Here is a 16166-nt window from a genome sequence, read left to right as displayed (position 1 = left end):
CTCCATCGTGTCTGCCGTTCGTGTCCGTGACAAACCCATTTCTTTGGGAGAATTAGCCGATGTGCTCACAGATCATGAGCGTCAGTTGGCTGAAGTTGATGATGCTCGCCAATCTCTTTTGGCTACTGCCAATGCCTCCCAGCGTGGTCTTTCGGCTTCTCGCAATAATCAGCACTCCACTGCCGATCGGAGGTCCCGCAACAACACCAACAACACGTATGGCAATAATAGACCGAATTGGTCGCGCAACAGCAACACTCGACCTGGTGTTGTGTGTCAATTTTGTCACCTTGTTGGCCATGAAACTCGTGTTTGCCGTAAGTTAGCCCGGTTCTTAAAGGCCCATAATGTGTTTCCCGTGCAGGCTTCTACATTTCCTCAGTCTCAGTCACCTGCAGCTAATTTTATTGTGGGAGCGACTATGCCGTGGATGTTTGACAGCGGGGCGTCTCACCATGCCACACCAGATATGTCTCCTTTGCACACTTTCACCGAGTATAATGGGCCTGATGGGATACGACTGGGCGACGGTAATTCTTTAAACATCTCTCACATTGGTCAGTCATCTATTCTCACTCCTTCTTCCGTTCTCACTCTCCAAAATGTCCTACGTGTTCCACAGTTGCATAATAATTTAATATCCATATCGCAATTGTGCAAAACTAATCAAGTGTTAGTGGAATTCTTTGATTCCCACTTTCTTGTGAAGGATCTTCGAACGGGGATGTCGTTACTACGGGGGGCGAACATTAATGGTGTCTATTATGCACCTCTCCTGCGTCAACCTACATCCAATTCCATGCAGCTATCTCGCATTTCCCAGTGGCACCATTGTCTAGGCCATCCGTCTAATAAGGTGTTGCATCGTGTGTTGCAACATTGCAACGTTCCCATATCTATGTCAGCACTAAATAAGTTTTCCTGCCAATCATGCAATGTATACAAAAGTCATAAATTACCTTTTTTCCAAAGCACACTTGTTAGCACTAGGCCCCTACAACTGCTCTACACTGATGTATGGGGTCCGACGGAAAAATCTATTGATGACTTTGCTTATTATGTTATATTTGTTGATCACTTCTCTAGGTATGTCTGGTTATATCCTATAAAATGAAAGTCTGATGTTTCTTTGATTTTTCCTCAGTTTAAAAGGTTAGTGGAGAAGTTTTTTGGTCTGTCAATTGTGTCAGTTTATTCTGACAATGGGGGCGGGGGGGGGGGGGGAGTTTATTAAATTAATTTCGATGTTTAATGCTCATGGCATTTTGCATTTTTTGACTCCTCCACATACACCTGAGCATAATGGCATGGCTGAACGGAGACACGGGCATGTCGTTGAAAATGGAATGTCACTCCTTCACGCTGCTTCTTTGCCTTCTTCATTCTAGTCTCACGCATTTCAGGCTATCGTCTATCTCATCAATCGACTTCCAACTCCGGTATTAGGTAATCAATCTCCTTATCAAGTTTTGTTCAAACAAAAACCCAACTATGATAAGTTACAACCCTTTGGTTGCCTATGCTTTCCCTGGTTGCGTCCCTATAACACCAAGAAACTACAACCGAGGTCACGTCCATGTATTTTCCTTGGCTATTCAACCACCCAATCCAGTTATAAATGTCTACATTACAGTTCGAATCGCATTTATGTGTCTAGACATGTTAGATTTGTGCCTTATGTGTTTCCTTATAACGATTTGCAAAAGTCATCTAATAGCTTACCTTCTGATTCTCATGATTCTGAATCACGACGTATCTTGTGCAAGTCGTCTACTTTGTCTACACAGGTATAGCTCGTGGGTGTTCCAACACCAGTTCCAACTCCAGTTCCGAGTCCAGTTCCAACTCCCGTTCCAACACCGGTTCCAACACCAGTTCCAACACCAGTTCCGACTCCAGTTCCAACACCGTATCCAACTGTCTCTGAAAATGACCAAACCAGCCGTCGTTCGTCACCCACTGTTACTATAACCGATCAACTACCCAGTCAGCCCGAGTAGTCGTCGTCCGATGCCTCTGAGTCACAGGATGGGATGCGTTGCTCCACTAGACCACGTCGTCCTAACCCCAGGTATTCTGACTATGTTATCAACCACACCATAGCGCATCCCTTACCTCCCACTTTAGAACCATCTACCACCGCTCAGGCCTTGAAGGATGCTAGGTGGAGGAAAGCTATGGACGAAGAGTTTAATGCACTCCAACGTAACAAAACATGGTGCCTGGTTCCTCGCGGTGTTGGGGTTCCCAATGGTTGTAAATAGGTTTACCGTGTAAAGCGTAAACCTGATGGCTCAGTTGATCGGTACAAGGCATGCCTTGTGGCCAAAGGCTTCTTACAGACTGCTGGCCGGGATTACTTTGAGACATATAGCCCGGTTATGAAACCGGTCACCATCAGGTTGGTTCTGACTATTGCGTTGAGTAACAACTAGGGTTTGCGCCAAATGGACATCAACAACGCGTTTTTGCACGGGACTTTACATGAGGAAGTCTACATGAACCAACCGCCCGGTTACGTTGATCCGTTGTATCCATCCCATATCTGCAAATTAACGAAGGCTCTGTATGGCCTTAAACAGGCCCCACGAGCCTGGTACCAGGAACTCTCTTTGTTCCTGCAGCGGTCTGGGTTAATTAAGTCACAAGCTGATGCTTCACTTTTTGTTTATTCCGCCAAAGGTGTAATTGTCTACTTTTGAGTATATGTCGATGACATTTTGTTGACAGGTAATAACTCTACCTGGCTTGATCGTTTTGTGGGGTCTTTGTCAGCACAATTTGCCCTTAAAGATTTTGGTACTTTACATCATTTCCTGGGCATGGAGGTCATTCCTAATGGTGGTGGAATTTTTCTGTCTCAAAGTCAGTATATTACTGGCATACTGACGCAGTTCAAGATGGATGGTGCAAAGGATGTTTCAACACCGCTGGCTGCTTTAGAGAAGTTGGTACCGCTGTGACCGTCCGATGTTGCGACTGATGCCACTCAGTTTCGTCGCTTGCTTGGTCTAATGCAGTACTTGGTGATTACACGTCCGGATGTGGTGTTTGTTGTCAACAGGCTTTCGCAGTTCATGCATGCACCCTCGGAGTTACACTGGCAGGCCGCCAAACGCCTCTTGCGGTATCTAAAAGGAACTGCTTGTCATGGTTTGTTGCTACGTGCAGGTCAGCCCCTTTCATTGCGGGTATACACTGAATCATATTGGGGTGGACCGTCCACTGAGGGTCGTTCCACTACCGCATATCTGGTGTATCTAGGCGATAATCTAATCTCTTGGAAGTCTACGCGTCAGAAGTCTGTCTCGCGATCGTCCCCGGAGGCGGAGTATCAGGCCCTGGCGAATGCAGCGGCTGAGGTCCTCTGGGTCAAAAATCTGTTGCAAGAGTTGAAATTGGGACTGGTTGAGCCTCTGGTCCTGTTTTGTGACAACTTGAGCGCCATGTACGTTTGTAAAAATCCCGTGTTTCATTCCCGCATGAAGCATCTCGCCTTGGATTACTACTTTGTCCAGGATTTAGTTGCAAATGGTACACTAGTTGTGTGGCACGTTTCGTCTTCAGCTCAACTAGCCGATCTTCTTACTAAGTCACTGGGCCGTCGCCTCTTTCTTCAGCTTCGGTCCAAGATTGGAGTCTCCGACGGATCCTCCATCTTGCGGGGGCGTGTTAAGCCAATATGTGGCTAGTATATCTTTAGTTGTTATTTATTCTATTTGTGCTCCTATAGACTAGTTGTATTTGGTTGTAACTTCCTCTATCTTCACTCCTCCATGTACTATATATAGGTTGTGCTTTACATCAATAAACATACAGTTAATCTCTTTATACACTAGAGGGGTTTCTTCTTCACCTGCAACAAACTAAGAGCAATCCAACACTCCCAAATCCTCAACAACACAATCATAGATCAATAATAGATCACTAATAGCTCAACAACAACAATAATCTAGCGTTTCTAAGCATTTTCACTTCAATCTAGACTTCACAGAGTCAAAATAAAGCTAGTTGGGAGTCCATGGGTTATACCTCTTCTTGTTCTCCTTCTTGTGTGGATCTCAGTCTCCCCTCCACTCAACTTCCACCACTTCCTTCACCACCTAAACACACGAAACAACAACAACAATCTAAGCCTATAAGAACTCAAAGAATGGAGGCAAAGAAGACACTAAAACAATGGAGAAGATGAATGGTGAAGGATGGAACTTACTGTGTGGTTTTCTCTTCTTCTAGCAGACAAGATTGGGAGAGGCAAGGGAATGAGATCAGGAATTCAATGAGGGAAAGGTGTGGTTTTATAGGGTGTAAAACCCTAGGAGATTCTCTCATGATTGGTGGAGGGCAAAAGCATCAGACAAAAGAGAATGGGAGCTTGTGGTATACCATGCAACATGGACCAAGGTCTAGAAATATAGTTTTAAATAGTTTGGGGGTCAAAATACATTTTTCCAAAAATACTTTCTAGATAACCACTTGGTTTAGGTTTCTCAGATTTCTCCCGGTTTCACTCAGATTGACTTTTGGGTCAAAAACTTGGTACGCAATGTACCCGAGAATTTATTATTTCAGAGATAGAATAAGTCCCAGTGTTGAATTTATTTAAAACGTAGCTCAAAATAATTAATTCAAACACCGTTCTCATCATAAAAATTTTGGTAGAGTGAAAAATGGCTATTTTGGAATTTCTTAAAACCGAATTTATAAAATTAAATTTTTGGGTTGTCACATTCTACCCTCCTTAAAAGAAGTTTCGTCCTCGAAACTTCGAATGAACGGACGGGTTCTCTTAGAACGAAAGCTTTCAAAAAGATGGTAAGAATTTCAAGATTTGGCTTTAGAGTTTTTCTTGGGATACAAGGGAATTTAGGAATCTCTGAATTCACACTAACACTTCACAACTTATAGCACTAGTCAAAACTAACCACTTAAGTAAAGTCTACTAAATGCACTTATAATTTAATGTCTTTACCTTGGTTAAAGAGAGTCAGATAACGTCATGTTTGGACCACAAGACTTTGACTAGTTTCACCTTTTTCCTTCTTGTGTCTCTCGTCTTATAGTCGAGGATCCGTACCGGTCTTTCTTCATAGGTTAGGGACTCATCCATTTCTACGTCCCCTTTGTTTATAAAGGGTTGTGATTTCTTATTAATTTATTTATTTACAATTCTGTCATCGAACACATTTTAACCAAACATCACCTTTATATATATATATATATATATATATATATATATATAAAGGTGGCAAAAACTCTAATTTATAAGGAGTATTCTCTCTTTTGTACAAGTGATAAAATTTGTTTTATATGTTCATAAACATAAACCTTAATGTATATAAAAATTAAATTGCAGGTACATCATATCTACTTCTATTTACTCTATAGTAAGTCTATAATGTTAATTCTATATTTTTAAAATAAAGCTTAATATACATAAACATTCAATACAGACGCGTCATGTTTAATAGTATTCAATATGTTGTACTATGTTCATACTATTTGTTCTATATAATCATAAATCTAAATCTTCATGTAATAAACACTAAACTATTGATACATCAAATCTTTTTTCATTTACTCTGTATTAAGTTAATAATATTTCTTCTATATGTTAGTAAAAACAAATTTTAATTTACATATACATTATATTAAAGTAAAGATTTTATGTAACTACAGATTTAATTAAAAATAAACCAAAAATCAATACGAACAGCATTTAAAAATCTCAATTAGAATTTTTTAATGATATATTTTTATATATTAATTTTATTTATACAAAAAAAAAAAACAATTTAATTTGAGAAACAATAATAAGGGAAAGAAATACAGATGATCCGTAGACAACTCATCCCGTTGTTCGTGGTCTATATATTAGGCGAGCATGGGCCAAACCACACTAAAAGATTGAATTCAACCAATTAGCTAATCTAACTCATGACCTTATTATAAACCCATATGTTTTCTCTTATTTTATAGATGTGGGACTCTTAACATTCGGCACATGATTTGTTCTTTTTAAAACATTAGGTTTGGTTGAATTTATGTTTGAAAATAGATGCAGTATGCAAAGAGATTGAGTGGAGAATTTTATAGAGGTTCGACCAAAATTCAGCCTACCCCACTCTTCTCTTAAAACTCCTAGAAGAATTGCACTATGATACTTAGTATAATAAAAGAGCACTTGAGCCTTGAACACAAAGCTGACCAGTTTTTCACAAGATTACACTTATTGTTATTCCGTCTCTTCCTACTATCCAGTAGAGGATGTCAGTTTGAACACAGTGATTGTTCACTTCTCCAACTAATTAACATCGTTTGAGATTTCTTCTTTTTCTTCACCAAAGTCTGAATCTGGATCTTGGTTTGTTGCTTTTCTCTCACATGGTCACTTTAGATTATTGCTTATAAGCTTGCTTGTTTTGCACTTTTATAGTTGTGTTTTCAAAAGACCATCACCTCCTTTGATTTGCGTGGAGGTATTTATAGACCCATTTGAATTTTTCCGTTAGAAGGAAATAAATTCAAATGTCTATTACCCAACTGTATTGACCAGTGGTTATTTGATAGGTTGCTTTAGTTTAGATTTCCAATCATTGCTTTACTTTTTGTGTATGCTCCTTGTTTTTTGATATGCACTTTTTGTCTTGACCTTAATCTTCTTTAAGATGTGTACCTATAATTTATTGAGCCTTGGTAACATTTTTCTTGCATCTTCTAACTTTTGAGGTTGTTTACTGTTTGTTCAAGGACTGATTGAATAATTGATCCGGAAGGTAACTCTTCACCTCTTGGAGTTAACTTTTCGTATCAAACCTTAGCAACCTTTTGTACTTGACTTCTTTGAAAGTCAATCATTTACCTTTTCAAAGCAACTAACTATTTGGTTAGTTTTTCTTTCTGGTCAAGGTTGGTTCTTCCACTTTTCGACCATTTAGCCTTCTAGTCTTCAATTCTTCGTTCTTGACTCTTCTATCTTAAAGTCTTCCTCTTCTAGAATCTTAACTTTATAGATCCTTGACTTTTCGAAGAATGACGTTTCGGAAGTTACTGTTACAACCTTCCAAGACTTAACTATTCTAAGGTTACTGATTAAACTTGGTTTACTTTCCGGTATTTTTACTTTCTGGTTAGTAAATTTCATTCGACAAGTTGACCTTTCAGATTTACATGAAAAATTTATTCAAGTCTAGAAATGAAAAATAATTGGGGATATAAATTTATCAAACTGTATGGTATGTATCATCAAAATCTACCTAATATACTTGTTCCTAACATAAGGAAAGTAAATCCTACCTAGAGGAGGTAGGATTCTTTTTTCTGGATGACTAAGAATATATCAAATTCATTTAATTACGTATTTATAATTTTTGACGTCAAGTTAAAAATCTCTTATAAATATAAGAAATTGTCTCTACCACCATTTTACATTGTTTAAAAAAAAAAAAAAAAACTACATCCAGTCATGGACCTTCGTCTCTCTGGCCATGGAGACTAAGGACGGCCGGAGACGATTTCGTCTCCGTCCGTTCTTTTTTTATATATATAACTTTTTTATTTAAAATTATTTTTAAAAATCGCAACCTCCACGTCAGCAAAGTATCATGTAAACATGTCATTTTAGACCTAATTGCATGAATTTGTGTGGTTTAAGGACCCAATTATATTTATTTTTTTTTAGTTTGATGGCCTAATTTCACTTTTGGCGCAAATTATGCTTTGGACTCGTGTCCACAATGCATTGTGGACACGAGTCCAAAACGACGTTGTTTTTAGGGAAAACGCGGCATTCCAGTTTAACAAAAAAAAAAATTGATTTTGTCTCGCCGTTAACGGCGTTATTCGTTTGTGGAGTTATGAATGTACAGTTACGGAATTATGAATGTACAGTTATGGAACTATGAATGTAAGTTATGGAATTATGAACACAGAGCTCTGACATTATGAACTTACAATTATGAACATATAATGATAAAATTATGAACATAGAGCTCTAAAATTGTGAACATAGAGTTTTGAAAATTATGAATGTATAGTTAGGGAATTATGAATGTACAGTTGTAGAATTATGAATGTACAGTTATGGAATTATGAACACAGAGTTCTGACATTATGAACTTACAATATGAACATATAGTGATAAAATTATGAACATAGAGCTCTAAAAATGTGAACATAGAGCTTCGAAAATTATGAATTTACAATTATTGAATTATGAATGTACAGTTACGGAATTATGAATGTACAGTTATTGAAGTATGAATGTACAGTTATGGAATTATGAACATATACTCCTATAACGAAACGATCTGAAATTTAAAAAAAAAAAAATTGTGGAAGATAACGGTGCCACTAACGGCACCGTTACCGTGTCCACAATACATGCTGGACACGGGTCCATAGCATAACGATTGTACTTTTGGTGTGCAGTTCAGTGGCCTATTTGACCCTTATTCCTTAATTTTATTTGTATACATATGACCCGTAGACAACTCATACAAGTGTTTACATCTCTTTTTAGTCTTTTCACCCTAAAATTCTGTTCTTCCTTTGCTTGCATCATAAGGAGAGTGAAAGAAGAGTAGTAGAAGGGTGTGGAGTCGACACAAGTGCGCAATAACGCCGCAAACAATATCAGGTTATTTCTTCAATTCATTTCTTTAATCCCAACCCCTTCACTCATTAATTTTAATGAACTATTGGTTGGATCAGAAATTACTTTCTTTTCAGTTTATGAAGGTTCAGATTAATTTGCTCCAATTTTCTCTGTTTTTTCTTTGTTATTGATTAGCAATCCCACCATGTGTTTGATAGAAGTCTTATGTGGAATTTGTAATCTATATAATTGAAAAAGTCTATTGATTGGAGAAGGTGAGCAGGTTGATTGTACACTAAAAAAATTTGAGTAGATCAGATCAGACCAGTATGTCATACAACTAAAAAAAATTGAAATTTAACCTCAAGAACATGACAGAATTCGTTTCCATTCTCCTCAATGATACTGAAGTTTTAAGTGAACATATATAATTCTCCCATATAGCCTCCATTTTTCCCTATTCAAGTGCCATTAGAAAAAACCCAGCAATTTGCAGCCACAAAAGAAACATGTTATAGTACACCATTCATTCCTGTAAGTCAGTAACAATAATTGTTTTTGGTGTTTCCTCATCAGCAAAACAAGAAGATCAGAGACAGACAAGCTAAGAAGCTATGGTCACAATATAATATTTATTACTAACTCAATTCTGAGGTGCACCTTCACCTTCATCCACCCTAACCTTCTTCCTCCTCCCACCTCTTCTAGGCCGGGGGTCGTTTCCCGGCTCTCTGCGCCGCTCACGGCGAGCCTCACGCCTTGGCGGAGCACCACCATCATTATCATCATCACTGCCACCATCACCCTGTGGCAGGATGTCATCGGGTTGAGTTTCAACTCTCCTGTCTTCCCCTATGAGGGTCAAAGCTTTAACACACGCTTCCTCAATGGCAGCATAGCCTTCACCTGCATTTCCAGCTTTCTCCAAACCCTCTCTGGCCATCCCACTTATCTTATGCGTAACCCTCACCTGCATGCATATATTGATCAAACAAATTAAATTTTTCTTGGACTAATAATATATCTTCAGAATCAATATATTGAATTCTGATTTGCCAAATTTATTATTATTATTATGTTAGTATTAACTTACCAAGTGTTCTAGCTTTGACGCTAAAGGCATGAATCCTCTTTCAGGACGGTGGACTGGGTTGGTAATGACACGACGTGCAATCAAGCTATACCATCTCTCATATTCTTCTAACCACGTTTGGTCATTATCATCATCAGCCACCGCATTCACAACATTTTCTTCTCGGCTTTCCCATTCAAACAAGTATTTCATGTGCCTAGTGCTCCAGTCTGTGCCCCTTTTCCCTCTCCCATCAATCTTGTGCAAGTCTACTCCGGTGTCGAAGTTGGCCGGGGGTGGCTGCTTGAACTTCCCAAACTGGCGGAGAACTCTGTCCGGTAAGTGCCACTCTACAATCTCATACATGATCAGAGGAGACTTCGTCATCCAGATGTGCTTCCCTGCTTTGCAATAATCTGGTAACTCATCCAACTCGTTTTCATATGGTCTCCATTTAAACTGCACTCGAAAATGCAATTGAATTATTAATACATTAAGTGGTTTGCATGTTTCAGTACTGTGTGTATTAGAATATAAGTATCTTGGTACATACATGACTGTCCTCTTTCATATTGTCAAGTTGATCCCTGTAAACTTTTAATACATGACTGGCTACATCGCCAAATTCTTTAGAAGTACACCACCTACAAATAGCATAGTAAGTAGTGGTTAGTTTGCCTCAACTAATGGTACAATGGCTTTGCCTTGAAAATTAAATATGGTCCTACTACTCTACTAGTGAGTGTAGTGACTAATAATTTTACCTGTCAGAAAGTAGAAACATGGTTTTGGATTAGTATAATTTTGAAATAAATTAATATAATTGTTTTATTTTTTAAAAATTTTATGTTCCTGCCTTTTTGATGAGCAGTACCTATTAGACCACTTTTTTTAACACATGGTCTTGGAATAGTATAATTTTGAAATAAATTAGTATACATATATACCTAGCAGCTCTAGGTCGATCTATTAGGTCCTGAGGGAGGGAGTGTATGTTCGGAGAGAATAAGGTGATATGCTCCCAAACCCACAATTGAAGAAGAATGAGGGCACCGCTAATTTGAGTAGCATTATCCATGGCTGCCCTGCACATGCTTCGATACAAAAAAGCAAGAACAGCACTTCCCCAACTGTAGTTGTTGGCACTTTGCAAATCTCTGATGTGGTCTAAGAAACATAGTCTCACCATGTTGTTTGACTTGTCAGGAAATAACGTTCCACCTAGTAATTGCATAATACGTAGTCGGGCCATGCGTTGCACGTCTTCATCAGTTGAATGCTCTGTTAATGGTGTTGGGTTCTTTAGACATGTCATTACCAAACGAGAGGTGCCGGAAATTGAGTTACTGTTAGGCCTAATGCCGAGGAGGTCATGACATATGTCAGACCATTCATCTTTTGTTCTCATTTGGACAGTTGTCACTGGCATGCCATCAATGCGCAGTCCTAAAAGAATCTCCACATCTCGCAATGTGATGGTGACTTCCCCAAATGGAAGTTGGAAACAATGAGTTTCTGGGCGCCATCTCTCCACCATTGCAGTGATCAAAGACCAATCCAAATGTATCCTTTCCAATCTCGACAACCCATCAAAACCTGCCAGTTGAATGTACTTCATAACCCTATCATCAAATTCGTTTTTTGAACTCCAAAATGAACTATCATATCTGCAACACTTTAAGGATTTATTTATTCGACGAGATCCTTCCCAAACTCGAGTAGATCTATGAAGCTGTTGTCGGTTAAGAACAGAATTGCAAATGGGACCTGGTTCAAGTTGTGCCATGTTCTACAAAGCCAAACAAAAAAAAAAATGTGTTGAAACATAAACATTGTTATATATACCTCTACAATAAACATGGAAACTAGAAATTTTAGGTAATTCTATGTCCCTAATACAACAGGACTAGTTGTTTATATGGGTAAAACATATGTGGGAAGACAATGGAAGAGAAAATATAAGAAAAGGAACATAGAGATAGGATAGGAACTAGTGAAAAATAATTTATCAATCTTATTTTATTTATTCAGTTCAAATTCGAGTTATATGTTTACAATTCAATTTTTATATATTAAATTTATTGTTAATGAAATTTTTTGTATATTTAGATGTTATATCTGTATCCTGTATTAATAATAAAAACAAAATTTTGAATTTAAAATTTATGAAAACAATATTTAAGAAAATAAGTGGATAACTTCTTTTATCCTTATGTTATTATTCTCATATTATTTATCATCATTTTCCCTGACTTTCTTCTCAATTTTTGAAGGAAAGAATCTTCAATTAACCATAGGATTGGGTTGTTTTATCCAAATTCCTAAGCGCATTTTCTCCTCAAAATATCTTCATACAGTTTCTTTTTTCTATTCTCATCCAAATAAAATAAGCAAATTAAAGTTCTCAAAGACTTCTATAATGTTTTTTTCCCTTTTCATTATAATATCTTCATTTTCTACCCAGCCCAAGCACAATGACAGTGCCCATTGTACCCACTAGTTGAACAACACTAAACAAAATTCAACCATAAATAACATGCATATTTTCATCACAAGCATTTTTATTAATATAAGATCATATATATAGTTAAACATTCAAAGAAGTATAATATATAACACATTAGATTAAATTGCTTTCTGTTATTGTAACAAATTAAAGGATAATAGACTTTCTAAAATGGTACAAATCACTTATATATCTAGAATTTGCTCTCTTCACCTATGTAAGACAAAGTAATGTGAGTGAAATAGATTAGAATTACCTTAATGGTATGTATTGATAATTAGAAATTCGGTGTTCCCTGGAGTGAATGAGTTCACTTGCTGAAATAATAGAAATCACTTGTAGATTTATAGTTTGTTATCGATCTATACCTGTATAAGACAAGTAGTGAAAAGTTAAATAGAATATAATTATCTAAAAACAATGTGAGCAGTGATGATAAATCGAAATTTCATAATTAAAAAAAATGGGTTCACTTGCTTGAAATTGTAAAATTCCTTAAAGATTAGAGTATAATTACCTAGAAGGAAGGGTAAACAATGACAGAAAAAGTTAGTCTTCGTTGGAGGAAACAAGTTCAATTGCTTGAAATGCTAGAAATCGCGTTATGGAGAAGATGATAGGTGTTGGATAGAACGAAGAAAAGTGGGTATTAAAAGCGGGTTAGGGTTGCGAGGGCAACACCCGATACAGTACGTGGGTAATTTTGTACATGTACAATTTTAGGGTTGCATACAAATATTTTGCTTGTAACCCTAGAGGTATGGTTAGAGCTTGGCGGAGTGGGTAGCAGAGCGTTGTAGTAAAAAATCCTTACTGATTTTGTGTTTTCTCTTTACATTCGTACAAGAATGCAAACGAAATAGCTATAGTTAAATTACCTTAAAAGAAGATGAACAATGAAGAGAAATTCAATCGCCCTCGGAGGAAACCAATTCACTTGCCAGAAATGGTCAAAATCATTTATAGATCTTTGGATTGCTTTCTATACATGTGCAACACTAAAAGTAACAAGTCAAACAGAGTAGAATCACATATAAGGAAGGTGAACAATGATGAGAAATTGAATCAAGATCTTAGCGAAAATTGAAGAAATAGGTGAGAAGAAATTGTGGTGAACAGTAATCAATTCCGATTGAAATCTTAGTAAAACTGGAAGAAGATTGGTGAAAAGCGATGAAACGGTGTGGATTTTAACATTTTGAGGTCCATTAAATGGATTGAGTCATATACAGTGGCAAATTTTACTGTGGACCATTGTCCAAAACGGTGCCGTTTCCTTTAATGAAAAGAAACGACACCCGTTCCGCGTAATTTCTTTTGATTTTCTAACATATTCAGTTTTATTTTATATACATTGCAGTTTCATCTCAACACAACTAGAGTTTAATTTTGTTTCAATTACAGTTTCATTTGACATTATTATACATATAGTAGTCTTATTACAGTGAGACCTGTTATTGAATTTCATTTTATACACACCATAATCTTATCACAACACCACTAAATTAGTATTCTAATTCAACTATGGCTTCATTGGACAATATGCACTCAAATATGTGAAACTGTTATTCATTTTCATTTTATATACACTGTAGTTTCATTACAACACAACTAAAGTATCATTTCGATATAACTACAATTTCATTTGATAATATACACTCAATATGTGAGACATGTTATTCAGTTTCTTTTTATACATACTGTAGTTTCATTTCAGCAAAGCTAAAGTATCATTTCAATTCAACTAAAGTTTTATTTGACAATATACACTCAATATGTGAGACATGTTATTCAGTTTCATTTTATACATACTGCATTTTATTTTAACACAACTAAAGTATCATTTTAATTTAATTACAGTTTCATTTGATAATATAAGCACAATATGCGACACAATTTCATTTTAGATACACTGTAGTTTCATTTTGTTCTGAACACACAAAAAATACGGGATTTGTTAAAATTTAACGGCTGACGTTTCTTTACTTAAAGAAACGGCGCTGTTTTCGGACCATGGTCCACAGTATGACAACCGCATATACAATTGGACCAATTAATTTGTCAAAAATTGATGGTTTTGTTAATTGTATAATTTAAATGGTCAGAATATTATATGTTTGGGCCATGATTTTATTTTATATATTTATAACATATAAAAGAACTTAACTTGTTTATGCTATCAATTTTAAGGAGTCTTCTACCAACATATTTCAGACTTTTTAAAAAGTTGAAATTTATTTATACTAGTGAGTTAATACCTAAAATGATTCTCGAGTCTCGACTATAATGATTTTTCTCAACTTCGTGCTAAACGACTTTGGTGACCTAACGTAGTCCCAAACTTTTATGTTTTTGCTCAATTTAGTTTCAGGCTTTTGTGTTTTTTCTCAATTTAGTCATCTGTTTGGTGTTCCGTGCATTTGGTGTTAAATAGATAGACAATTCAGTAATTTCAATATTGACATCTCTTTACTCCTAGACCGGCGAAGTGCGAAATCCCTCTTTTTTTTACGAATTACTCCCAAACCTACGAATATAAACCCCTTTATTTAACACCAATTTGACAGAATAACAAACGGAGGACTAAGTTGGGTGAAAACACAAAAGTCGTTTTGGACGAAATTGAGAAAAACCACTATAGTCGAGAACCATATATTTTGGGTATTAACTCTTATAGTAGTTCAACCCCACATACTTTTTTAATGTATAACAAAGACTCTTTAAAAGCCTTTCAAAACTCCATTTTACTAATTTAATGGACATACTTGGAGAATCAATTTCTCATTTACCTATTATCTATTTTGAGTGTATACTTATATGAAATTCATCATCTCAACTAAGAGAATCCAAATCTACTCTGACCCAACCTAAATTAGAAGTGGACTCCACTCAAAATATTGCCTCAAAATGACCACTTTGAATGTTATTTTTAGCTAAATTTTCCAACAATGATTTCTTATTTGTTCAAATGAAAAAATATGCATGTATAATTTATATTTTTTATAATAATCATTATCGTTACATACGAACTTTGGTTTCACATATTTATCTATTCCTACTTTAACTTGCTTGGGATTGTCCATACATTGGTTTGAATTTCTTTTGCAGTTATCTATACGGTGGAATTTCAAAAGCATGGATGGCCTCATGCTCATATATTGTTGTTCCTTGAGAAAAGTGACAGGGTACTATTATAGAAGAGATTGATCGAATAATATTTGCTGAAATTCCGGACAAAATTTTAGATCCTTCATATTATAATGTTTTTGAGGAGTTTATGATACATGGCCCATGTGGTGAAGCAAGAAAGAAATCCCCATGTATGATGAATGGTCATTGTATAAAGTATTTTTCAAAGAAGTTTGTTGATGTGTCATGCTTTGATGAAGATGGTTACCGTGTGTATAGGTGTTGAGAAGATAGTCGAATTGTGAGCAAATGTGACATTGACCTCGATAATAGATACGTGGTTCAATTCCTCACAATCGTTATTTGTTGTTGAAGTATAGAGCTCACATTAATATAGAGTGGTGTAATCAATCACAATCAATAGAGTTCCAGTTGTGTTTTACAAGAGCACAATTGATGAGGAAACTGGTAAAAACATTGATGAGATCAACATTTACTATGATTAGCAATACATATCTCATTGTGAGGCTTCAATTCATGGCGTCATTTTTGATTTTGAAATACAGTATTGAATGCTAGTTGTTGAAAGCTTGAGCTTTCATCTACCGGACCAACAATAATCTATTACTACGTATTTTTTATGATGATGAAGGTCGAATTGATGTTGTTTTAAACAGAACCACTGTTGGTTATAGTAATAATATTATGTTCCTTGGTTTGAAGCAAATAAAAAGTATCCAAAGGCGAGAGTGTTAACTTATGTGGAGATGCCGAATAAATTTGTGTTAAAAAAAATTACGCGAACGGCATCCTAGACAAAGAGGATATTGAGTGAATATTTTATGTACCTCCAGGGAGTGGGG

At 36.2% G+C, this 16166-nt stretch overlaps 2 protein-coding genes and 1 long non-coding RNA gene across 3 annotated transcripts; 1 reads left to right on the top strand and 2 right to left on the bottom strand.

Annotated features, from left to right (window-relative positions):
* Positions 1-8510: 8510 nt before the first annotated feature.
* Positions 8511-10161, top strand: LOC109180707. Its single transcript, XR_002054103.1, has 2 exons — positions 8511-8638; positions 9734-10161. It is a non-coding gene; the product is annotated as an uncharacterized LOC109180707 (long non-coding RNA).
* LOC109180705 (serine/threonine-protein phosphatase 7 long form homolog) lies at positions 9213-10223 on the bottom strand. Its single transcript, XM_019330412.1, has 2 exons — positions 9690-10223; positions 9213-9566 (listed from the first exon to the last, which is right to left on the bottom strand). Exons 1-2 carry the CDS (start codon positions 10221-10223, stop codon positions 9240-9242), a joined length of 861 nt encoding a protein of 286 aa, XP_019185957.1. The 3' UTR covers positions 9213-9239.
* Positions 10224-10428: 205 nt separating this feature from the next.
* LOC109180784 (serine/threonine-protein phosphatase 7 long form homolog) lies at positions 10429-11454 on the bottom strand. The gene is made up of 2 exons (XM_019330483.1): positions 10616-11454; positions 10429-10432 (listed from the first exon to the last, which is right to left on the bottom strand). Exons 1-2 carry the CDS (start codon positions 11452-11454, stop codon positions 10429-10431), a joined length of 843 nt encoding a protein of 280 aa, XP_019186028.1.
* Positions 11455-16166: the final 4712 nt, after the last annotated feature.

Source organism: Ipomoea nil, unplaced genomic scaffold, assembly GCF_001879475.1.
Source record: "Ipomoea nil cultivar Tokyo-kokei standard unplaced genomic scaffold, Asagao_1.1 scaffold1034, whole genome shotgun sequence".
NCBI classification, from domain to species: Eukaryota; Viridiplantae; Streptophyta; class Magnoliopsida; order Solanales; family Convolvulaceae; genus Ipomoea; species Ipomoea nil.
The sequence above is the reverse complement of the archived record's forward strand: the minus strand, read 5'-3'. Positions and strand labels throughout refer to the sequence as shown.

Coding starts and splice junctions, on each gene's coding strand:
- LOC109180784 (XM_019330483.1), bottom strand. CDS start 11,454: ATGGCACAACTTGAACCAGGTCCCATTTGCAATTCTGTTCTTAACCGA.
- LOC109180705 (XM_019330412.1), bottom strand. CDS start 10,223: ATGTATGTACCAAGATACTTATATTCTAATACACACAGTACTGAAACA. Junction 9,567..9,689: donor CGTCAAAGCTAGAACACTTG/GTAAGTTAATAC, acceptor ATATGCATGCAG/GTGAGGGTTACGCATAAGAT.